Source organism: Callorhinus ursinus, unplaced genomic scaffold (genome assembly GCF_003265705.2).
Source record: "Callorhinus ursinus isolate GAN/ISIS: 27379988/994484 unplaced genomic scaffold, GSC_fseal_2.0 scaffold6, whole genome shotgun sequence".
Taxonomy (NCBI): Eukaryota; Metazoa; Chordata; class Mammalia; order Carnivora; family Otariidae; genus Callorhinus; species Callorhinus ursinus.
Window position 1 is genome coordinate 36036713 of NW_027397068.1, and position 24801 is coordinate 36061513.

A 24801-nucleotide genomic window follows, 5' to 3' on the forward strand; every position below is an offset into this window, starting at 1 on the left:
TTTGGAGAATCTGCTGCCCCCTGCTGGCACTTTGACAAACTGCAAATTTTACCAATCCAAAGCAAAGCCTCCAAGTTTGTGTATTTTCTATTTTGTCGCTCTAATTTTCCTTCTTATGCTTCCATTCATCTATCTTCCTACTTATGAGCCAGAGGTCTTTTACAATGTTGTTACTTTTGCTGTTCAAATCTTCCTTCCTTCCCAAATTCTTTGAAAGTTTTGTTGCAACCTCCCAATCCTGTGATGGCTTTTTAGAATTTTTTTGTGGTTCTGTTAATTTTTGCTTTATATAATTTGAGGCTATTTTAAATTAATATATACGAGGTTAGAATTATCTTAATTTTGTACTGAGTTGATTCTTTAAGAACTGAAGTAGCTTTCTCTATCCCTGTAATGCTTTTTTTTCCCCCTTGAAGCCTAGTTTCTCTGACAGGAATAATTATCTTGGCTAGCCTTTGGGGAATATATGCCCAGTGTATCTTCTTTATCATTTCACTTTCAGATTTTCGGTGTCCTTATGTTTTCAGTGTGGATTATTTTTTCCAATCTGAATTCTTCATTTTAACGAGGGAGTTTAGTCCTTGATCAAGCCCTCTCAAATCCAATCCTAGTAGCACTTGGCACCTGGCAGTATATGCTAGCTAATTCTTACACTTGTGAGGTCTCATCTCTTTTCTCCCTTACCAGGCCCAGCACATTCACAGCCAGGCTGTGCTAGAATTTGAGCCTAGTTACTGGCCTGGCAGCCAAGAGAGGAGATGGGGACAGTAACTGTCTGAGGGGGTGCTAGAGGGACCCACAGGACTAAGCATAGAGCTGCACTCACAACTATGATATTACAGAGAAAGAACACCAGGCAAAATCAGCAAAGGGGAAAGGCACATGAACAAAGTCCAGAGGAAATCTGGCACAAGCTCCAAGAGTCATCTTCTAATTAAACCACAGAGGATGAGCTGAATTCCTCCAGCAATGATGTGTAACACATGAAATACTGTCCACTGGGGAAGTCCGCCTGAGCCTGGGCAAGCCTGCACTCCAGGGTTTTTATTGGGCCTCAGTCACTGAGGCACTCGGCCTGGCATGTATCAAAAGTCCAGATTTCCAGAAGGAAAGCAAGTGTTTAACATAAATCTTACTGTTTGTACAAAGGCTTCAGGCACAGTAAACCACCCCTATCAGTTAGGGAATGGGAGAGGGGGGACACTCCTGAAATCCAAATTGCTGGATACTAGCCAGAGATGAACTTTGCAGGTGGGCCTTTCTAAGGAGAACAGGTTCAGGTACACCATTTATGAAATACATAGTAAACTGAGCCGTGACCTCATGCCAACCACTTACCGATCAGAAGGTCCTCCTCTTCAGCCTCTGGGTGGGAGATGAGCCGGTTCCTCATCTATGAACCTGTTTCCTCACATCTCACTCCTGGTCCACTTGTGTTAGCCTGGGTCCTCCAAGAAGCAGACACCAAGACCAAGAAGGGATCTGCTGTGTAACAGATTTATTAGGAGCAATGCTGGTGAGGCAGTAAGAGAGGAAGCTGGGTTTAGTGGGAAGCCGGAAGCAACCAGCCCCCGATGCAGGTAGGAGCTCAGCTGCAGGAGGAAGCCACTGAGATTAGAAAGTAATCCTATGGAAGTCTGGCAAGACCGTCAGGAGTCCTCAACCCAAGGCAAGGTCCTGATCAGTCACTGGGGGCAGCAGCTGGAGAAGCCGGGATGGGTTTCAGAGTGCAGCAGCTGCCAAGCCCGGAGTCACTGTGCTGCACCTGTGGGACATCTGCGAGACGCAGTCTCCTGGCCACCGCCACAGGGGCTACCGCTCTCAAAATACACCTGAAAAAGATTTAGTATCAGACAAATATTTAGCACCAACAGCGCATGGTAACTTGCAATACTTTTAGTTAAAAAAAAAAAAGTTACAAAACCACCTAAAATAGAACACTGATTAAAAATGAAAATGTAAATAATCTTTTAAATTTCATAGATCGAACAACATCCTATGCAGATGAATTTTTTTTTTTATGCAGATGAATTCTGGGGAAAAGACTTTTCTAAACTGCTTGCTGAGCTGGGAGCTTAAGCTGACCTACAGACAGCATATTGTATGAGGACTAAATCAAGGTTAATCAATGACAAAAAATAAGTGTTTCTAAATGTTCATAACTCAAGTAGTCTTCTGAAATATGATTTGTATTCATCAATACTAAGAGTAAAATACCATTTATAAGTTTATCTTGCTGATTGACCTCAAATATCCTTAGCAAAGCAAAGGCATTCCTACACATTTTACATCTAGTCCTTAGGCTAACTGTAAGTGACCATATGTAAAACTTCTGAAGCAAAGAAACAGAACAATGTTTACAGATGTTGCTAAAAATTATTTTACACCTATTTTGGAAAATTCTCAACTCTGGGCTCAGATGATAAAATGGAAGAATGTCCTCTTACACAATATCTAACAGGATCGGTTTTTTAATTTGTTTCAATGTTATCCGCTTAGAGAACATTGACTATCAAAATCTGTAACACAAAACTAACCCAAGGAGACTAGAGTCTTTGCCGTCTGCTAAGTTTCAACAAAACGCTGGTCCCACAGTTGCTCTGACAGTTCCTTCCAACCACCATGTTTTTAACCCAGAGTAAACATTTCCTATGATCACACAGTTAATTCCTACCAAAAAAAAAAAAAAAAAGTTGCATTATAGTAACTAGGTTTCAGCCTTTGCATGGACCTGATGGCTGGTTAGTACAAATGATAGAAGCTACTAGAAATAAACCAAAATATTTAATGGGAAAGAAACTTAAATGTTTGCGGTGCCTGGGTGGCTCAGTCGTTAAGCGTCTGCCTTTGGCTCAGGTCATGATCCCAGCATCCTGGGATCCAGCCCCGCATCGGGCTCCTGGCTCAGCAGGAAGCCTGCTTCTCCCTCTCCCACTCCCCCAGCTTGTGTTCCCTCTCTCGCTCTCTGTCAAATAAATAAGTAAAACCTTAAAAAAAAAAAAAAAAAGAAACTTGAAATGTTTTTTTTAAAAATGAGATCAATACCATTTTAATGTAGAAGATGCCATCTTTATTTACAGGCTAATAAAAAAATATTAAACTCAACTAGATATAATACATTTGTCATAAATCCTATAGATCTGAGGCCGACCCTACATGGAAGACTGAATAAGTGGAATAGTGGAATACATAATAAAGATGTCAAATAATGTGTGACTTACACATGAATCAATGAATTTTGTTTCTTAACATGAAAACAAAGTAAGTCCACTGTGTGGGGAGTAAAACCAGCACCAAGCACAAGCTGTGTTACCTTTTGACAACTATTCAGTTATAATTACCAAGACTCACAACCTTTCACTTCTCTTAAACCTGTTTTAACAAGCTTCATAACCCAAATGTTGCTGCTCCATCATATTCCTAACAGATAACGTAGAAGAGAATTTTAGAGGCTAAACTGTAAATACACACACACACACACACACACCTACACACAACCCTCACACTGTGGAACATTTTTTCTCCGCTCCTCTGTGTGTGCATTTGTAGATTTTTCTTTTTCCTTTTTAACTGTAATGGCTTTGCAACAGTTCTCTCCTTTTCTATTTGGTTTTGTCCTAGAAACTTAGGTGCTAGGAATTTCTTCCCTGTAAATCTGAAAATATAAAAACTGCTTCTCATTCAGACTCTAATTCTTAGCTCATCCCCCAGAGACCATTCTAAAATGAACTTTTAACTAGGTACTTTCTAAACACCTGCCAGGAAGCTCACAGTAGCATCTGAGCAACAGGGTTCTCATGCAGACTTCGCAAACCAGGGTGAAGCAGGAATGAAAGCGGAACTGACTTAAGCAATCTTAAACTACCTGGGAAGTTTTTTCTTTTGCTCTTCAGCCCTTAAAAGGAGTTTATGCCATAACCATCCCATATGATCCATATTACACAGCATCTCCAGAGAAATGCCAATTCAAGGCTCTTAAAATACCCTTCATGGACTTTTTTAGATTGTTCTCGAAAATCAAAAAGTTTTAGCTAGTATCTCCTAAGGATTCTGTCTAGTAGATAAAGGATATTCTCTGGAAAAACACAAAACAAAAAACCCCGCCATGGTCATCCCATCCCAGGCTGCGTTTTAAAAAAAAACAAGAACATGGTTTCAAGTCACAGCAAAAATGTTTTCAGATACACCGCAATGGAAATTTTTTTGGCTAAATGAATATACTGGCTCAACTCCAGCTTGCAGATCTCATGTCATGCCTGGGGTATGTATTTGGTGTAGGGGGAATGCATAAGGAAAAAACTTTCTTTTAAGAGGCCTAGCCTGTCAGGAGCAAACAGTAACATGTAGCTTGCTTATTTGGTTGTACAATTAAATACTAGCTTTTGCTGGGAGGCAGCGTTACGCTACAAGGTATTTTAATATCAGTAACAATATACACTATGAAGTGCATTTCTATTACAAACTAACATGGTGATATACAAATGAACAAAACCATCCAAAACAAACCATAAATGAGCAATAGTTAAAACATAAAATTTATAAATAACAAAACCACCAAATAAAGTATATACACTGTATAGATTTACCTATGAACAAATATATAGTGCATCTAGGAAAGACAAAAAAAAAAATGTGTTCTGTATCACGTAACATCCGAATATTATACATGAAGATACTGGTAATATTCTAAAAGCCTTGTAGGCTTGTCCCCCACTTAATAGCCCCTTAAATGTATATCCTTTAAAAAAAATCAGTGATATTGGCAAAACTATCACCTCTTTAAATGCAATGTTTTCACTTTCCCCAAGCAGGGTACCAATGGCCTGCAAAGCAGTAAATAAGAGAGCAGGCCCTCCATGCTTAATCCTGGGATAAGAGAATTAACAAATCTGTAGTTTGCATATGAGAGCACTTTAGTCAAGCAAACACTGAGATGAAAAGCCAACCCAAACAATTACTGCATCAAAATGTCTTCACCTTATCTTGCCCACCAGGGCCTCAGCTTTTTAAATGATTGGCAAATAAGTTACTTTGAGAGAAAACTGCTGTGTAGATGCAATGTAATTCACTGACAAATAAATTTGAGCTATTACTGCCAGAAAAATGTATCGTTAAGTACCAAGACTATCACAACAAGACAAACTTTATGAACAACTCAAAATGTATAAAACTGTCTTTTGTGGATCCCAGAAAAAAACTACTGGAGTCTAAACATTAATAATGTAATGCTCCAATACCATGCACACAGATCAACATAATTGAGGACAGATATTTTATACTCATCTGCATTTCTTTTAAAAACCAAGAAGTACAATGTACAATAACTTTTGAGAAAGTATTTCTAGTGCAGCATTGATTGATAAAGGATTGCTTAAAGAAAACTATTTTGTACTGCATTGAATAAAGCTGAAAGGCAAACTCATTACAATAAATGATCATTAAGAACTGATTTAGATATCAAGCTGCAAAATAAATTAAAAAACTAAAACCATTCTTTTAGTTAAAAAAATTAAGCCAAGCCTACATTTCTGCAATTCATTGAATTAGGATCTGTCTCTGAAATACCACACTTAACATTCTGGAATATATATAATATGAATTCATTTATTCTCTTGTATTTAAAGGCTATTTCTTATAAAATTCCGGTTAGCACGGTCCTTCTACTAAATGGAAAAGGAGACAAATAAAACAGTCGTGCTTCATTTGGTACTTAAGAGCCTAGTAATATCCCTTTGGGAAACACATGCTTTGGTGCTTTACAGTTTTACAAAAATCAAAGTTGCTTTACATGCAATAGCTAATTATGGTATACCACAGAAAACAGAGAGTTTTATGCATTTAGAATTGTTCACATGAAGCCCTGAGGTACCCGCCTTTCATTTAGGCTACAAGCCTCCCTTGATCTTGTATAGTCTTTGTCACCATTTCCCTAGTGCCCCAAACTCAGAAGAGTCTGATCAACAATCTTGTCTGGAGATACAGTCAATTTAGTACGATTTTTTGTGATACAGACTGTGCAGATCATCTAGTTTAGAAGCACTGTCTTCTACAGGAGTTTCATTTGAAGTTCCTAGGTCTCCATTTTCATGTCCATCAGCTACTGCCTTCTTATTAAACCCTGAAAGAGAAAAAAAGGCAGATAATTTCTAATTCAAAAAAAAGTCTTATAACTTGATTGAGCAAAGACAAAGGAATGTCCACTATAATTAATAATAGTAATTAGGCAAATAATGGGGCCCTAAATTAATCAAGTTAGTAATTTCTGACAAAGGGATTCTTCCTTCTTCTGCCAGATATCAAACACTGTACAGATTTTTTCATATTCTGTTGGATCTATCAAAAAATTATATATAATTTCTTGCCAGACTTCCATGAAACTTAGAATACAATCATAAAATTCAGTTAATTCTACTTACACAAATATATAATGAACAGCCAACTATATGTTTCTTCTACATTTCGCTTTCAGATTATTTAACTGCAGTGAACTGAGGCACATGCTAGCTTCCTGCTAAAAATCTAAGTTGTTGGCAAGACAATGTCCAGATACAATTTAAAACAAATTTTGGTTAATCTAAAAAATAGACACTAGGCTTGCCAATAAAATCAGAGTTGATTATGTCATCTATTTAGTGAGCTATGAAGTATGGACGTGTGCTAAACAATAACCAATGGATACATTTTTTGTGATTTGAGTCAATAGTAATAAATCATAAGAGCATACATTTTGGTTTTATGAGTCACATTTTAAGTGTTCTGCAATTTACAGAGGTGACAGAGAAGTCTTTTAGCCTCAGCTGCAAAAAAGGAAAGGAAGAAGCCTTCTAATCCGGACAGAAAATAGTTGAAAGGGTGAAAGACAATGAAATCATAGGGAAAGCAGCCCAACGGTGTATGTAAAGTTCTGACGTACTGCCAAAATAGTTTTGTTCAAGATGCATGGGGAGAACACGATTGCTATTGCTGTCTACATGTAGATAATTCATAAAATCCAGGCTTACCACAAGAACATTAGTTCATTAGTTCACTATATAACTCTGTGCCAGAAATTTCTCATTTTTGGTTTTCAGGATGCCTTCACACTGCAGATTCCAAAGAGTTTTGTTCATGTGGTTTACTAATGTTATGTAAGTTACTGATGTTTACCATATTAGTAATTAAAACTTCTGAGAAATCTAAAAAAATTATGACTTTGTTAAAAATGAAAATAAGCCTAATAAATGTTAACATAAACAACATATTTGTCTCAGTGGAAATAATTCCATTTTCCAAAAATTTAGTCAGAAGAGGAGCATTATTTTCAATTTTGCAAATATCCTTAAAGTCTGGCTTTAGGGGCGCCGGGGTGGCTCAGTTGGTTAGGCGTCTGCCTTCGGCTCAGATCATGGCCTGGGGTCCTGGGGTCCTGGGATTGAGGCCCGCATCAGGCTCCCTGCTGAGCAGGGGAGCCTGCTCCGTCTGCTTATGCTCTCTCTCTCCCTCTGTGTCAAGTAAATAAATAAAATCTTTAAAAAAAAAATAAATAAATAAAGTCTGGCTTTATAGAAGATAGCTGGATTTTCTTATTTGCCTCTGCTCAATCTATTACAAGTATATAAAAAAGTTCACCCTTACACAGATACATAGTTGGAAGAGGGAAGAGTAGTTTTAATAGGCTTTTCGGATAACTGTCAATATTCTTCTTTGATACTTTACCAAAATTGGAAACCAGAGAATTTGAAACCATACCCATGAACTGTTCACACTGTTACGTTAAAATCCACTTGTCTATCTTGCTGTTTGAATGGCTCTTTTACCCATGCAGGATTTTGTAACATCATACACTGGTCATTTGAAAAATATTAGATCACTGAGTTATGTAGCAATTCTACAAGCCGACATGTTTCATTTTTACTATATCAAAAAAACACATTTATTAACATCACCACCAATCTTATTATACAAGTTTAATGTTGGAAAGCTGTCAAGCTCATGGTGATTGATACAGGTTTTACAAAATTCTAATTGTCACTTGAAAGCCGAAATTTTATCATTGGCAATAAATACTGTCAGTTGTTTCCCTGAAGTGATGGACTCATTTTGTTCCTTTTAAAGAAAATGGCTGCCAAACTGTCTGAACAACCATAATTTGTCAGTCATTCTTCAAGTCAAAATTGTCTTCCATGAAAAAAATGGCCAGTTCAGCTAGCTACTTAATCACTTAGGTGCTTTTCTTTGAGACCAGCATGCAGACTCAGTGCTTTATGCATACTTCCCATCTCATAACACACGGCACAAAAAAGACATATATTCAAGGGTCGAGATTTAATAAAATGAAGTTTTACTATTTCATGAAACTGGCATTTTCTTCTCTCTTTCTTTTTCTTAACTCTGAGTAGATGGCAAGAAAGAAACAATGATTACTTTAGTAGTAGTACCACTGCCTTGATTTGTACTAAGGCAAACAGGTATTTACCCCCACTGCTTTTGCACCATCAGTGCAAATATCAACTCAGGAAAAAAACCACAAATAATGTTTTACCATTATTATGAACCTTTTATGGGGGGCGTTTTATTTATTTATTTGAAGATTTTTTTTTTTATTTGAGACAGAGAGAATGAGAGAGAGAGAGAGAGAGAGAGTACATGAGAGGGGGGAGGGTCAGAGGGAGAAGCAGACTCTCCGCTGAGCAGGGAGCCCCATGTGGGACTTGATCCAGGGACTCCTAGATCATGACCTGAGCCGAAGGCAGTCGCCTAACCAACTGAGCCACCCAGGCGCCCTATTTATTTATTTGAGAGAGAGACAGAAAGAGAGCATGTGTGCGCACATGCACATTGGTGGGGGGAGGAGGGGAGGGAGAAGCAGACATCCTGATGAGCAGGGAACCCGAAGACGCAGGGCTCAATCCAAGGACACCGAGATCGTGACCAGAGCTGAAGGCAGAGGCTCAACAGAATGAGCCACCGAGGTGCCCCTATTATGAACAGTTTTTATCTCATGAATTCCCTAGAAGGGTCTCAGGGACCCACCCCGAGATTCACAGATCACAATTTAAGAACGACTGCTCTATGTAAAAGAAAGGGCTAGAATTTCTCTTTATAATATGTGTAAATAATAGCAAAGGAACTAAACCAAAAATTCTCAAGATCACATATCCTGATTCTAATAATAATCGCAAGACAATGGTCTAATAACATATTCTTATTAGTCTACAAATCATTGTATTATGACAGAAGAATCTGCATTAACAGCAAGCTGACAGTAAGATGTATCTACTCTAAAAGGCATTTTTATCAGTCTATTTCAGAATCTGGAAAACTTGAATTTTTATTTTTTATTTTTCAAGGATCATTTGTAGTTCAGTAACTGGTAATACACTTGTCTTAAAATCCAAAATGAACCTAAGAGAACTTATATGTAAATAACATTTTGGCATAGTGACCAGTATGCAATGAAACTACAAGCAAAGGAGAGCTATTTGATCTGTTAATGATGATTTCCCCATCATTAAAAGTGTTACTGAAGAAATCTAAAATTTTCTATTTTAAAAGTTTATTAATAATAAATACATTAACAATAACTTTTAGAGTAATTTTTACCTTGCAACACTTTGATTTCCCCGCTTGTGTCTTTGCAACTAGCACCAGGATTACTCCCTCCCTCTAACTCATCAAGGTACAAACGGTAGCGATGTCCACTCTCATCTTCATACTCTACATTTTCATCATCAGAATCCACTTCAGGAGCCACATAAACTACTTCAAATTCAATTTCTCCTCTCTAAAATGAAGAAAGAAAATGAGGAAGTCAAGTTACTGTAATTATACTCAAAAAAGGGTTTCCAAATTCCTTGATAGGCATGAGAAGCAGTCAGACCTCAAATGTAGCTCCTTTCAAGACAAGAGATAATGAAATTCTAGAATCTCAAAAAATAGAAAAGCACAGAGGCCATCACGTCCAGATCAACCCCATGAATCCTAAGTAATTTCCTTTTAATATTACAATAGCTCTTTGTACTAGTCACAGTATTTTTGCTAACAGACCTAAACTAAAAATCAATGCTTAACTACTCAACTTAAAAAATTTTAGAACAAATGTTTAGTTTAAAAGTCATTCTGCCATTTTGTACTTGACATAGCAAATCCATCTAAGTAGTCAGATATTAAAGTTGCACTTAAGGGCATCACATAAACTTTTCCTTGACCAATTCAAGAAACCTCTACACAATGATTTCTTGTTTCTTACTGAATACGTCTTGAGCCTTTACTTAACTTTCACTGAGTACCACAGTGTTAATAGTAATTATTATAATAGTTATTTTATTTATTGTATGAAACTATATCCTTCAATCCTGTACAGTCTCTTTTACATGAATGAGAAACCTGAATGAGTTCTGGAAAGAGCAGATAATTTTTCCAATATGATGAGCAAGTAAAATAGAAAAACTGAAATTTGACTCCAAAGTCCTTGCTCTTTCTACTAGACTAAACGTATAATATTTGGGGCGCCTGGCTGGCTCAGTCAGAAGAGCACTTGACGCTTGATCTCAGGGTTGTAAATTCGAGCCCCATGTTGGGGATAGAGATTACTTAAATAAATTTTTAAAAATACTTATTATAAATAAATGTTAATATCTGTACTGCTATTTTTTTTAAGATTTATTTATTTTAGAGAGAAAGAAAAGTGCAAGCAAGGGGAAGTACGGAGGGAGAGGGAGGGAGAGAATCTCAAGCAGACTCCCCGTTGAGTGCAGAGCATGATGTGGGGCTGGATCTCACAACCCTGTGGATCATGACCTGAGCCGAAGGCAGACGCTTAACCTACTGAGCCAGCCAGATGCCCTTGTACTGCTCTTCTTTAATAAAACTTATGTTCAGTAAAAAGTTACAGGTTATTTTATGTTTAAGAAACATTCCAAGTCATTTAATAAGAGAATACAATCACTACACACAAGTCTGGTATTTGCAACTCTGAAAATTATGGCCTGCCTTTGCTCCAAAGAAAGCATGCCATTTTTTACTGCCACTCACTAAGTCAGTCTCTCTGGTGCTCTGCTTTCCCGGCAGTTTAAGGTTGTGTTTCAGAATTTTAACACATGCTTAGCATTTCCTTAAAAGTTTGTGACTGCCTGTATTTCCTTTACCACAGCTGCCATTCAACTCACTCCTGTGCTACTGAACATGGCCAACTTGGATTGAGAAAACACTAACTGAAAGAGATTAGGGTTGCATTCTGAGATCTCTCTTAGCAGATAATGCTTACAAGTACCATTTGGGGGAGACAGATGATGCGGTAGTCTTCCATGAAGTTCTAGATTAAAGAATTAGGTTTGTGGGTGACAGTCATGGAGACAGATTTTAGGCTTAATATGAAGAAGACCTTCCTAAAAATCAGCAATGTACAACAATAGAATGGACTACTTTATCAACAAGTTACCCCCAATATAAATATTTAATTAGTGATATTGTAGAGATTTATACAAAGTAGAGTTGAACCAATAAGCTATAAATTCACTTTCAACTTTGAGATTCAATTCTACACTGAGGACCCAACAAACATCTCAATGTACTATCAACATTTAATTTCTTCAAACTTCTTCTTGAAAGAAAAAAAGAAAACAAAACAAAAAACCCATCTTAAGTAAACTTGGTAACAAATAAGACTTGTGGGTATGAATCCCAACTCTGTAATTTATTTTCTTTGCAACCTAGAGCAAATCCCTAAGAACCTTAGTTTACTCATTTTAAATAAGAGGGTTGGGCTAAATGATTTCTAAGGACCCTTTCAATTCTAACATTTATGTCTGTAAAACCCATCTGCTTCTAACATTGTTTTCTATAATGCCTTCTATTTGTATAGTGTTCTAGTCATTAATGACGTTTTGCTTTCTAAGTACAAGGTCCTGTTCGGAGCACTTCCTATGAATCAACATACTTAATCCTTACAGCTCTCCAATAAGGGTGCTGTAGCAGAGCAGAGGATTTAAGTAACTTGCTCGAAGTTATACAGCTGTGGGAAAAAGCAAATAAAATCTTCTTCAGTAAATCTGGCTGAGTATCTTCTATAAAAGGCCCAAATCAAAGGGAACTAGTATCTATATATAAACACTTTACTACTTGAGAAGCCTCAAGTACTGGAAGTATAAAATATTCAGTAGCTTCAAGAAGATCCAATTTTAATTACATAAAGGGAACTTACCTGCTGGGAAAGAATGGTTACAGCTTCTTTATGCTTTGTGTCCCTTAGGTTAACGCCATTAACAGCCAGAATAGCATCTCCAACGTGCAGTCCTCCACATCTAGCAGCAGGTTGCCCTGGGTGGATCTCAGAAATGAGGATTGGAACACCATGTTCTTTCCCACCCTAACCAAAAAAGAAAAAAAAAAAAAAGGCAGTCAATTAGTTTACTCTTTTACAGTCAGACTTTTCTAATAAAATATCTTCTTAAAAATACATTTCAATAAGCATCTATCTTGTATAAATGCTGAGTAAAATATTATTTGCTACTTAGGTAATGGTAAATATATTACGAGTATCAAATGAAGAGTTATCTCTGAATAAAACAATAACATACATGTGCATCTGCTTTCTAAAACACATGCCAAAGCCAAAAAAAAAAAAAAAATCAAAAAACTACAATTGGCTAAACTCTTTTAAACATAAATAAAAATATTTTAGGTATTAATAGTCCACAGCACTATTAGATTTTATCAAATCTAAATCACTATAAGACTTACCATTATTTTATGTACTACAAAAATCACTGAAAGAGTGTAAGAAGAATCTCAATTTCAGAGATATTAAAATGCGAAAAAACATGCAACACAGAATTGATAAAATGCAGTTACTTGGTACCTTTCACCTTTTAGCTTGTGTTATAATTATATGTGTGTATGTGTATATATATATTATTTGTGTGTATGTGTATATAGACGTATTATTTGTGTATATAGACGTATTATTTGTGTGTGTGTATATATATGTATTATTTGTGTATGTATGTGTATATAAACGTATTATTTGTGTGTGTGTGTGTGTGTGTGTGTATGTATTATTTCTTCTAAAATTTATGCTCTTCTAAAATTTAGGCAGTGCATTTAAAAAGGTAGGTAGGTATTCAATAAATACCTATCAGGTAAACTTCTTATGATAAAAAAAATTTCTACATTAAACAATACCAAAAAGCAAATGCACTTATGCAGTATCCATGTATTACCAAATGAAACACAGAGTAAAGCCATCTTATTCATTCCTCTGGAAAAAAGCACTGTAAGGACAGCAAAATGACTCCAAATATATGTATTTTATAATATGCTGCTCTCAGAAATGTTGCCCAAGACAACTGTTTGTAAAGGCATCAAATTTAGAAAGGAAGAGTATTTGGACTCAACAGCCAGTGAGATCTGACAACAAAGAAATGAGAACACGAGAAAAGCACATACTCTAGAGAAAAGCACAATACAATCTGGAGCCATTGAACATAAAGAAAACAGTCATATCCATTCTCAAGGTCCTAGAGGCAATCACAGCATATTGTACAAAACTATAACCCAAGTCATAATGAAAATGCTAAATTATGCTTAATAAAGTAATAATTTTACTAAAGTAATACTTAACAGTCATTAGGAAGATTTACATACAAAAAAAAGTTTACACCCAGGGGAATAAATTTAGTTATTTAGAGAACATATCCAGAATACTTTGTTTCCCAAAGATGTCCAACAGAGGAGCACGATTATACTAGTTAATTACAGAAGAGGAGCCTGGAAGCACTACTTCTTACTGTAATTGAAATGCCAAGGCCTTCATGATCTTCCTTAAGGAGAAGAACTTTTCTAATTGGACCAACACCCTGGCTTTTCTTTAAAGAGTCTTGATCCTTAATGGGGAGGAAAAAAAAGAAGAAAAATTAGTACTACTTAAATGATGTATCAAATAGAGTAAACCCATGCTATATAACTCACTTTTAGAAATCTTCATTGATTTCCTGGAATGGATACACAGTAAAGTGTTAAGAAAATAATTAACAGATAAAATGGAAAAACGAAAATAGTTTTGTTAATATAGCGAAACAGATGATTTTCTCATGCTTTTGTCAGTTTCTTTAATATTAATTCATCTCCTTTTAAACTGTAGGACATTACAAAGGAAACTATTGCCAGGAATTAACCTGCAAGCAAATATCTTCAAGAAATAAAAGTAGTAAAATGTTTATTTTCACTAGAAAATATCATAAAGATATACATCATTTTAACTAATTTGTAGAATTAAAAAAACAAACTGCTAACTGGATCATTAATTACTTTTCATTCTGTTGAGCTCTGGAATCTACCTCTTAAATAAAGGACTTTGGTCCATAAATTATTCTTTCTCTGGTACCTTTACTCTTTCCTTCTCTGCTAAGCTCCTCCCCCTGTCCAGCATATAAACAAATTCTAAGCCTCTTCCAGCTTTAAATAATGACCATGTGAAAACATAAAACAAAATAAAAACCCTTCAATTATCTACTGTCTTCTTTAGCTTCCACCCTCCCTCATCTTTCCTTAACCTTTACACAAAGTTAATCCCTACGATATCTAGTTCCTTGTCTCCCACATTCATTATTCCAGTCACCATAATTAGGGTTTTGCCCCCACCTGCTCTATTAAAACTGTCTTCTCTACAGTCACTGGCAACCAACATGGCTCTATCCAATGGACACTTTTTAGTCACTACCCTATTTAAACCTTGCAGAAAGTTGATACTGTTCACTACCTCCTTCCTGAAACCCTCTTTTCCTTGGCTTCTATTACACTACCTTACTAGAAGGACTGTATCTGACAGCTCCATTTCAGACTCCCTCCTTTGGTGATCCATTTCTTTCCCTCACTCCATAGAAGTTTCTCTCCATCCTTGGCCTCCTCTTCTTTTTATTTTCTATATACTTCTCTGGGTTATTTAATCAATTCCGTTGTTGGGTTACAACAGATAGATAATTTACCTAATATTTCTTCAACTCAGACTTCTCCTCAATTCCAGAGTCATATATCCAACTGGATATATTTTGTTTGTCCCAATGGCACCTCAAATACACGTCTAAAACAAATCTCATATTTCCCCACAATCTTCCTTTTCCTCTATTTGCTTTATCAATGAATGCCATCATCTCACTCAACAGCCCACACCAAAAACCTACACTCTTCCTTCTCATTTACCCACATACCCAAAAGCAGTTAATCACCGAGTTTTCTTGATTCTTCTTTTTTTTTTTTAAGTAGGCTCCAGGCCCAACGTGGGGCTTGAATTCAGGACCCTGAGATTGAAAGTCACATGCTCTACTGACTGAGCCAACCAGGTGCCCCCAACTCTTCTTGATTCTAATTCTCTCAAATCTACCCTTCCTCTCAAATATACTTCCCCTACATTCATCACTTTCTCCCCAAGTTATTACAGTATCTTTGTCATGTATCTTCTTGACTCCAGTTAGGCCCTCTCCTGGTATATCCTCTTCACTATACCAAATTAATTTGTCAAAGTCATGTTAAATCTTGAGTCCACCATTTTATTAAAAAATCCCATGATTATCAGGTTAAAGTTCACACTCCTTTAGGTAGCATGAAATAACTTTTGCCATCTAGCCACTGCTTGGAATTTAATGGTCCCCAATGGTCCCCAGTGTCCTAGAGAAGACAATGGCATAAGTGCTTACTGCAATCCCCACTCTTCTCCCACCAACTTCATGTACATATCAATTCTTCTACAATACAATTTGCAGAGGCAACAAATACTTGAACTTGTTTAAGGCCATGGTTTATCTGGTACTAAGATATGTAAGCCACCGGGTAGGAGTCAGACACGCTTTTATTATGGAAAGGCTTATATTATCAGACAGCTGTAGTAATGAAATTTAATAAAGATTTATCCAGATAGAAAAGCTCTTGTACAATGGTGGCTACAGACGCAGACAGATGGACATGGGTCTCAAATTCCACCTTAATTCAAGACCAAACAGGTGGAAACGTTCATTCAGAAACTACAGTTGAATCTAGTTACCAAAAATTTCCTTTAAGAACTACCCCCAAAATACTTGCCAATTTATTCATATGACCACATGTTCTCTGCTAAGCTTAAAACAATTTTTTTAAACATGCCTAATCATGATCCAGGAGAATTCTGAAATATGAGCCAAAGTATGAGCAATATGTATTTGGTAGCAATAGTTCAGTTTTCAGAAATATCACTTTCAGGGCATTTCAGGGTAAGTCAACCAAGAACTTTATGTATCTGTTCTAAATACGTTTAATTCCACTTTCCCTTTTTAAATAATGGTTTTAAATACCACTAGAATAAAAAACACTGAAAGGACTCTGACTACAGGAAAAAGGAAGAGGTGGAGTAAGAAACAGTAACGAAGCAAACATACGTGGCCTGGAGGGGCTTGCATTGGTCGCTTCAGGTCATTACGTCCTCTACAGGCTCTGATCACAGTTTTGTGACGATGCAAATGTATTTCAGCTTCCAACTGGTTCCAAAGCTTATCATGAGCTGGTCCCTTCATATCTCGTCCTAGTAATTGTATTTGTTGGACCCTTTATATTGAGGAAAAAGTAAATTCAGTTATTATAATTTTTATTACAGATTCAGAAAAATTACTGAACACAGTAGCTTCTGCATAAACCTCTTAGTAATAAAACTAGTACCTTCAGGAACCTCCTGAGGTCTCTCAGATTTGTAAAATACCAAAGTCTGAAAAGAACAGATGTCCTCAAGAGAGAACTTTTTTTTTTTAAAAGAATGAATGAGACCTTTTCTAATCATATACTTAATTCAAATACATCTAAAAACAACTTTTGAGACTAATGTCAATGAATGTGTTTCATGTCTTGCACACAATCAGGGTAGGTCAACAAACTTAGATACTACTGAATACTAGGTCTTTACAAGAGTCTAGTACAAAAACATTTCTTTTAATGATAGTTTTTTATAAAATGATTATTTCAAATATGGCAAAAGTTACTAGAAAATGTGCACTTCAACATGATATAAATTATTTTTATTTGCTCCACATTTTTTTTTTTAAGATTTTTATTTATTTGACAGAGACAGAGACAGCGAGAGCAGGAACACAAGCAGGGGAAGTGGGAGAGGGAGAAGCAGGCTTCCTGTGGAGCAGGGAGCCCGATGTAGGGCTTGATCCCAGAACCCTGGGATCATGACCTGAGCCGAAGGCAGATGCTTAACGACTGAGCCACCCAGGCACCCTCTCCACATCAGTTCTTAATGTGATGTCAAAACAATGAGTAAAAAAGTATTTACCAAAAATAATAAATCACCAAAGTCTGGAATAATTAACTGTAAAAAATTAATGCAAGCAGAACTTTGTACTATTATGATAAAGTCACTGTCATTCCAATGTGTCTGGAGGTTCAAGAAAGATTACTTTTCAAGGATCACAGAAAGAATTCCTTACAGAAGTCATGCTGTACATGTGAACATCAACTTTTATGGTTTCAAGGCAGGAAATGGCTGAAAAGTGCAGATCTAGAGGTATTAGCGTTTCAAAATAAGTTCCTATCAGTGTGTGTGTATGTGTATAAACCAGAAATACTTATGTAGTATGGCTAAATAAATCTGCACTATATAATGCTATCAATATTAAGTTAACAACAGCAAGCTATAACCAACTGTAAAATAACTCTTAAAGATTAATGTTTCATTTACCACAAGAGATTAAGAGTCAACCTCATTAAATATCCAATTTGTTACCTAAGAGTACAACGTACTCATGTTTTACACACCTTCCTGCTAGTTCCTTATCCAAGTACTTGGCAGCCAGTCTTGCCCCATAAACTTCAGCCTGGAGAACAGCTATATGTCTACGAAGGGCTTCATTCTCTTTTCTCAACAACTTCACTTCAGCTTCAAGTTGAGCTTCTTTCATTTTTTCTTTTTTGTTTGCTTCAAGCTCTCTCTCCTATTTTAATGAAACACACACACACACACACACACACACACACAATGTAATGAAAATACTTTTAAGGCTTTTTGGCAACAGACCATGTTCCCCAAAATACATAAAAGCGCACACAGTCTACACTACCAACAATGAAAGCATATGATAAGAGTTACCACTTCATCTCCATAAAATGGAACACACAAGCAAAGATTTGGACCCAGTTCTTTTTAACTAGTACCAGAAGGTGTTGGGACTACTTCCACATAAGATAATTCTATGCTTTGGGGTACTCTGACACCGAGGATACTAAGAGAATTAGTCTTCTCTAAGCTCATGTCATCATATACTAATAGGAGTGGTTTCAATGAATGCATCTGCTCTCTATATACTTTCCAAAAATGACTCAAGAAACTAGACTAAAATGAAAATAATCACTCTGGTGGTTGTACCCGAAGATTTAATTAACTTTAATCCAACAATTCTTTTTTGTTTTTTTTAATTATTTTATTTTTTAAAGATTTTATTTATTTATTAGAGAGAGAGCAAAAGCAGGGAGAGTGGCAGGCAGAGGGAGAAGCAAGCTCCCTGCTGAGCAAGGAGCCTGATGCGGGACTCGATCCCAGGACTCTGGGATCATGACATGAGCTGAAGGCAGCCGCTTAACGACACAGCCACCCAGGTATCCCTAATGCAACAATTCTATAAACAAGTCAAAATCCTTCCGTTACATATACAGATTCTATAGCTAATTTACCTTAGAGGACTATAAGCTTACACTGTTTAAATTAGAACAGATACTCTAATTTTTTAAAGAATGTTTGATGGTCATGGAACAATGCCGGTAATAAATGCATTGAAATATTGACACATTAAAAAAATTTTCTCTACTTAAGCATATCTTTGGTGTAGATTATCACTGAATTTGGGGATCTGATTCATCTATCTGTCCATATGTCAAAGTGAGTGAAGTTAAAATGAATGTTTGCAGAGGAAAACAGGGCCTCATCTGCCTTCTATGAGGTAGAATGGGCATCCATTTTTAGCTCTCATAAAAGGATGCCATCCTATGCTCCACTTGGTAGATAGTCCATATATGTGAATTACAGGTGTTAGCCAGAGTATAAAACCTCAAGATCTTTGCCATCCAATTTTTATCACAAGCTTACACATGAGAAATAATGTTCAATTTACCTTAAAAGTATACAGTACAGTCTGTCTATTCCTATAAATCAGGGGTGACGAATGTGAATGCCTTCAGGACCCAAGCACAGAACAGATAGGCCGGTACAAGACAAAGTAGAGTGGAAAATGGAAGGTACAAAATCTTGCCTAAAGGCAGTCAAATGCAAACACACACAAACTCTGTGGCTAAACAAAACTCTCCTGAGAGTTAAGTAAGGGCCCTGATAGATATTTTAAGTGTTATTTTTGGATCAAGAAAACTATCCAAACACTGTAAACTTCCACTTGTCCTGAGCAGAAGTGTTTTCACTGCTTTACAGAACTGCTTTTACTGACTCACTGATAACACAGAATCTATAAATCTTGTGAAAATGTGGCTGTATTTGTTGACGAGATGTGGAAGACACTGTTCATGTCCACTTTGTGAGACTTAAATAAAGATTTAGCTGAGTACCAGAAAAAAACGTTTCTCTTGAGCAAACTGTAAGTGATACTGTTTCTATTGTATGGGTACTGATTATTGTAATTATTTCCCTTTTTATTCCGGATATTAAAAAGCTGAGAAACAAATTTAAACAAACTTCTAACAATTGGGAATATATTTTGGTTCTAATTTAACCATCTGCTTTGGTCTACTGTTTTGACAACAGTATATCAATAAATGATACAGCTAAACATCAATATATGATATATTCAAATACAAGGCAGTGAGTACCACTTAAACACACACAAAAAAATACAAGCTAAAATGAGTAATTACCAAGTGGTAGATATATTTATCACCTCTTTGATTAAAAATATTTGTTATTATAAACAGAGGAAGATTAATTAGCAGGCTTTTTCAACTTCTGTAAAAAAATATAACCATTAGACCATAATTTCCAGATATTGTTTTTCAAGAATTTTAAGAACTAATAATTTAGAATCCTCCTTTTTCAACAACTTTGGAATTATTAAAATCATAATTTATTTCAGAACCTATTTCCTAAAAGGCAAGTATCAGTTCCAAAAAAACCCCACAGTTTGGATGTGTTTTTCAGATGCTGTTTTTCAGAAAAAGAGTTCCCAGAAGACCAAGTATTCTTTGGTTTATGGACTAAATAAACTTTATGTTGAGAATTATCTACTTACAATTACTGTGATGAGCTATTTATACAATGTTTATGAAATGTGAAGAGATACATATTAAGTCACCATTTTGCTTTCATGATTCAAACCCCTAATGAATCTGACAAACCCTCCGGCCTGAAAATAAGCAAGCACAAAAAGGACTAAGAAAACTGAAATTAATCACTTCTAGTTTTAAAGAAAAAATATGTATCTTTAGTTAACCTGTTTAATAGGTAATAAGCAAGAAGCTCATTTTGTATTCAGAAGAGCCAAACAGCATATTTTCAAACGAAATAAAGCCATAAGACAAACTGGAACCTGATTATTAAGAATTTATATATTGTTATTTTCTAAAATAAATTCTGGTAAAGTGTTTCAAAATTCATTTGTTTCAAAGGTCACACAATTATTCCAAGACTGCTACTAAGAAGTTATAATACATGCAGCGGATGAATAAGAAACCAACATGCACATTCTTTCTCTCGGGATAAACTCAAATAGAAAAAGAGGAAAAAGCTAGGTCTGCTTAATGCATCTTCCAAACACTCAAGTGGGAAAACCAATTGCTCTTTTGAAGTAGAGGTTTGAGCAAATTACAAGGCTCAGAAGTTGTCAATAATTGATGGGTTCTGCAAATAATGGTTACAAATCACAAACAAAAGAAAAATCTTTAACAACATGTAGTGAGAAGAAAGCAATGGGCCATCAACTGAACTTTTCAGGTACTGGCAGATTAAAAACTATCATCACGAACATCATTTCCAAATACAAAGTAACAACATGTAATACACAAGTAAGACACTAAAAACACTTCGGCATGACATATTAAAGCAAAACAGAAATAACATACTTACCAACTCCTCCACAGAGGGGACAGACTTAAGATATAAGAAAAAAGTTTGATAATTAGAAAAAAAATCAAACAAATGAATTTATCTAGTGGTATAATCATTATAAGGAAAATTCCCGTATGCTGAATATCATTTGGGTAAAGTTCATTAGAACAAATATATTTGCAAATCCATAAGCAACAGTAACTACGTAGTGTTAGATTAAAACTTTCTGTTTCACCAAAACTGGTCAACTTACCTGGTTCGGTGCCTTTCCACTACAGCACCCTGTTTCAGATCTAATGTTAAAACTTCAAGTAAATTCTTTTCTAGTGAAAAAGTACACTGTTTCTCAATGTTAACATCAAACATCCCAAAGAAGCCTCAAGAAATCTGACTCATTTCAGTTAAACTGAACAAGGTTACTAACACTTAGATTCACAGAATTTCTGAAATTAAAAGGTTTAAGGAGAATTAATATTCAATTAAATAAATTCTAACATCAGTATTAGAAACCAATCAAATGAAATTAACTGAAATCAAGTAAAACTTAAAAATGTATGACTATCATCATCATTTCATCTCCTGCCTCTCCCAAGCTGTATCTGTCTTATTGCTGTGTCCCCTATGGTCAGCGAAGTGTCTGGCACAGAGTGCACAATAAATACATAGGAGATTAAGCTGAAATGAAACTTAAAAAAATTTTCTACTTAAACAACCTGTATTAAGAGGGCAAAGGTTACCTATGGAAAATGTACATAATGAGTATTATACAAACACCACAGAATGTTCAGTGGCAGGAAAAATGCTATTATAAGAGCCACAAAAAAATGTATTCCTGGCTGGCACCTAATTCCATTTTCCCCTTCTTCCTTATTAACAGAACTCCAGTTTGACTGGAGGTGGCCATGTCACCAAATAAAAGGCTGAAATGAAAGCTGGGATTGCCAATGAGATGGCTAACTGGATGGGCAAAACTCGCTGAGGAGGATTTCATGAAAAGTTCTTTAAAGAAGGCTAATGCAGCCTTTTGCCCTTTTCTTAGATTCTTTCTTCTTCCTGCCTGCAATGAAGAAATCCTAAGGACGGAAACCATGAGCTAAAAATGGCAGAACACAACAACAAAAAGCACCTGGATATACCTAGTTATCTATAGGGCTATCGTATCAGCTCCGGACTACCTATCTCGGGACTTGGGAGAAAATAATTTGTACTAATCAAGAATAATCCCAGTGTTATTTGGATTTCTGTTATATGCAGCTAAACTTAATCCTAACTGATCCAATAGGGCAAAAAAAAAAAAAAGTTTACATGTTATAATCACAAATACCTTTTAAATATATTTACAGATACCTTCGAATAGGAAAAAAATCCTATTCTAAGTATCAACTGCCTACTGGTATTATCACTTCTCACCCCTAGGGGATGAGACTGTGGATGATCATAAAGATCTTTACATTTTCTGCATTTTCTAAATTTCCCACAAAGAGCACATATTACCTTCTATATTCAAAGCCTCATTAAAAACTGTCCTCTTCACCCTCTAAAATACATGTAAGTATATGTTACTTTCTGAACTACTTACCAGTTTTGCCTTAATGGTACCAGAGTCAACACTCTGACCAGTTTTAGCATGGAGCTGAAGCTGGATAGAGTGCAGCTGTAAAAGCTGATCGTGGACTTCTTTCTCCAACACAACTTTCTCTGCCTGGGTCTCTGTCAGTTCAGATTTCAGATCCACCAACTGAGCCTTATAAAACAACAACAATGAAAAACATCAAGTAAGCTAATTTTATTTTGACTCTAATAATTATTCAAAGATGACATACAAAGACTACCTTTAAAATGAAAAGATGAACACCAGAATGAATAGATGAACTGAGTTATAAGATATCCAACTAAACAGTCATAAATTCAATAGCACATGTAAGATATTTGAGTGGCAAGAGAACCAACTCTACCAGAAAGAGTATCTTCTTTTAAAATAAAGTTTGTTTGTTTGTTTGTTTATAATCTCTACACCCAATGTGGAGCTCACACTCAAAATCCTGAGATCAAGAGTCCCATGCCCTTCCAACTGAGCCAGCCAGGCACCCCCATAAACAGTATCTCCTAATAACACAGAATGCTATTTCCATTTTACTTTGCTTACTTGAAGAAAGCTTTTCACTGTTTCACCTTTACCTACAAAGTTTATGAAAATATAAACGTATGGGATGGTTCATCATCCTTAGAGATAACATGTGTGCCACAGTGATCCACTAACATTAATGGTATATTAAAGGAGAAGCAAGTGGCCACCCCAGAGAATACTAGCCCATATCAACCAACCCATTATCAAGTAATTATTTTAGGTGCTAAGGTAGGAGCCACTGAGGTCACAATGGGCCTAAATTATCAGTTAACTGTAAGCTACAGTTCTGCTATAGCAGAACTCCTCGGAACCATTTATCCATTCAAGCTGAAGTTTTTATTTTCACAATTAATGTGCTTTACAGTTGTGCACAGGATGTGTTTCTTGTGGGTCTGGTCTTCCCAACTGACCAAGAGATTAAAGTTCAAGCCTGGTGATGGGGATTAAAGAGGGAATGTATTGAATGGAGCCCTGGGTGTTATATGCAAACAATGAATCATGGAGCACGACATCAAAAACTAATGATGTAATGTATAGTGATTAACGTAACAAAATTAAATTAAAAAAAAAAAAAAGAAAAGGGCACCTGGGTGGCTCAGTCAGTTAAGCGGCTGCCTTAGGCTCAGGTCATGATCCCAGGGTCCTGGGATCAAGTCCCGTATCGGGCTCCCTGCTCAGCGGAGAGCCTGCTTCTCCCTCTCCCTCTGCCTGCTGCTCACCCTGCTTGTGCTCTCTCTCTCTCTCTCACTCTCTCTCTGTGTCAAATAAACAAAATCTTTAAAAAAAAAAAAGGCCTGAGTTTTCTATTTAATTCAACATAACTGTACTAAGCATCAAGGGGCTCAGAACTGCCAACTCAGTGAGAAAAGAATTGTGGAAAATATGTTTAAAATTATAGATGATAATTATTTATGTCTTGGAAAAGCTTTCTTATCAACTGAGGTGATATAAATGCAAGCCAACTAAAGAAAAATGTGGCAAGTTACAGATTTATCTAGAATTGGTCATCCCAAGGAATTCAAAGCAAAGGAAGGTTTAAAGAGGGTTAGCGAGGGAGAGAGAATTCAGAAGTGTTTTGAAGTTAAATGACAAGGACAAAATAGAAGTAGTAAAGCAGGGGCGCCTGGGTGGCTCAGTCACTAAGCGTCTGCCTTCGGCTCAAGTCATGATCCCAGGGTCCTGGGATCGAGCCCCGCATCAGGCTCCTGCTCCACGGGAAGCCTGCTTCTCCCTCTCCCACTCCCCCTGCTTGTGTTCTCTCTGTCTATAAATAAAATCTTTAATTAAAAAAAAAAAGAAGTAGTAAAGCAGTCCAGAGATGGAAAGAAGACTAGCAGAAGCAGAGAGAAACCTGAAGCAACTTAGGTATTCTCTGGGTACAGAGACCAAAGAACTGAAATATATCTCTACCACCTCCACCAATCGGTACTTAGTACATAAAAGATGTTCAATAAATATCTTTAAGTTGAAATGAATTCTAAGACTAGCCCTGTACTTCCAGATAAATCACTGTCTTTGCTGGTTTCCCCAATTTTAAAACAGGGATAATATCCATGGCTTTGACTATTCTCCTAAGATTATTAATCTTATACATGAAAGCACTTACTGGAGTATGAATATGTTATTA

The 24801-nt window shown here is 36.2% G+C and overlaps 1 protein-coding gene across 3 annotated transcripts in view; it reads right to left on the bottom strand.

Moving 5' to 3' along the window:
• Positions 1-1474: 1474 nt before the first annotated feature.
• The window catches only part of GOPC (golgi associated PDZ and coiled-coil motif containing), a 43531-nt gene continuing 20204 nt past the window's right edge, over positions 1475-24801 (bottom strand). Inside the window, exons 2-10 of one of the 3 annotated variants that reach the window (XR_012378544.1) lie at positions 22626-22790; positions 21065-21088; positions 17761-17936; positions 16386-16551; positions 13767-13862; positions 12182-12346; positions 9583-9763; positions 5874-6118; positions 1475-1832 (exon numbers count right to left, since the gene is read on the bottom strand). Coding sequence is in view for 2 of the 3 variants with exons in the window: in XM_025864780.2 (XP_025720565.1) it covers positions 5988-6118; positions 9583-9763; positions 12182-12346; positions 13767-13862; positions 16386-16551; positions 17761-17936; positions 21065-21088; positions 22626-22790 (1104 nt within the window). In the remaining variant the exon portion in view is untranslated. Of the gene's footprint in view, positions 1833-3047; positions 6119-9582; positions 9764-12181; positions 12347-13766; positions 13863-16385; positions 16552-17760; positions 17937-21064; positions 21089-22625; positions 22791-24801 lie in introns of those variants that run through there. The other 2 variants (XM_025864780.2, XM_025864791.2) reach the window with 2 other exon arrangements.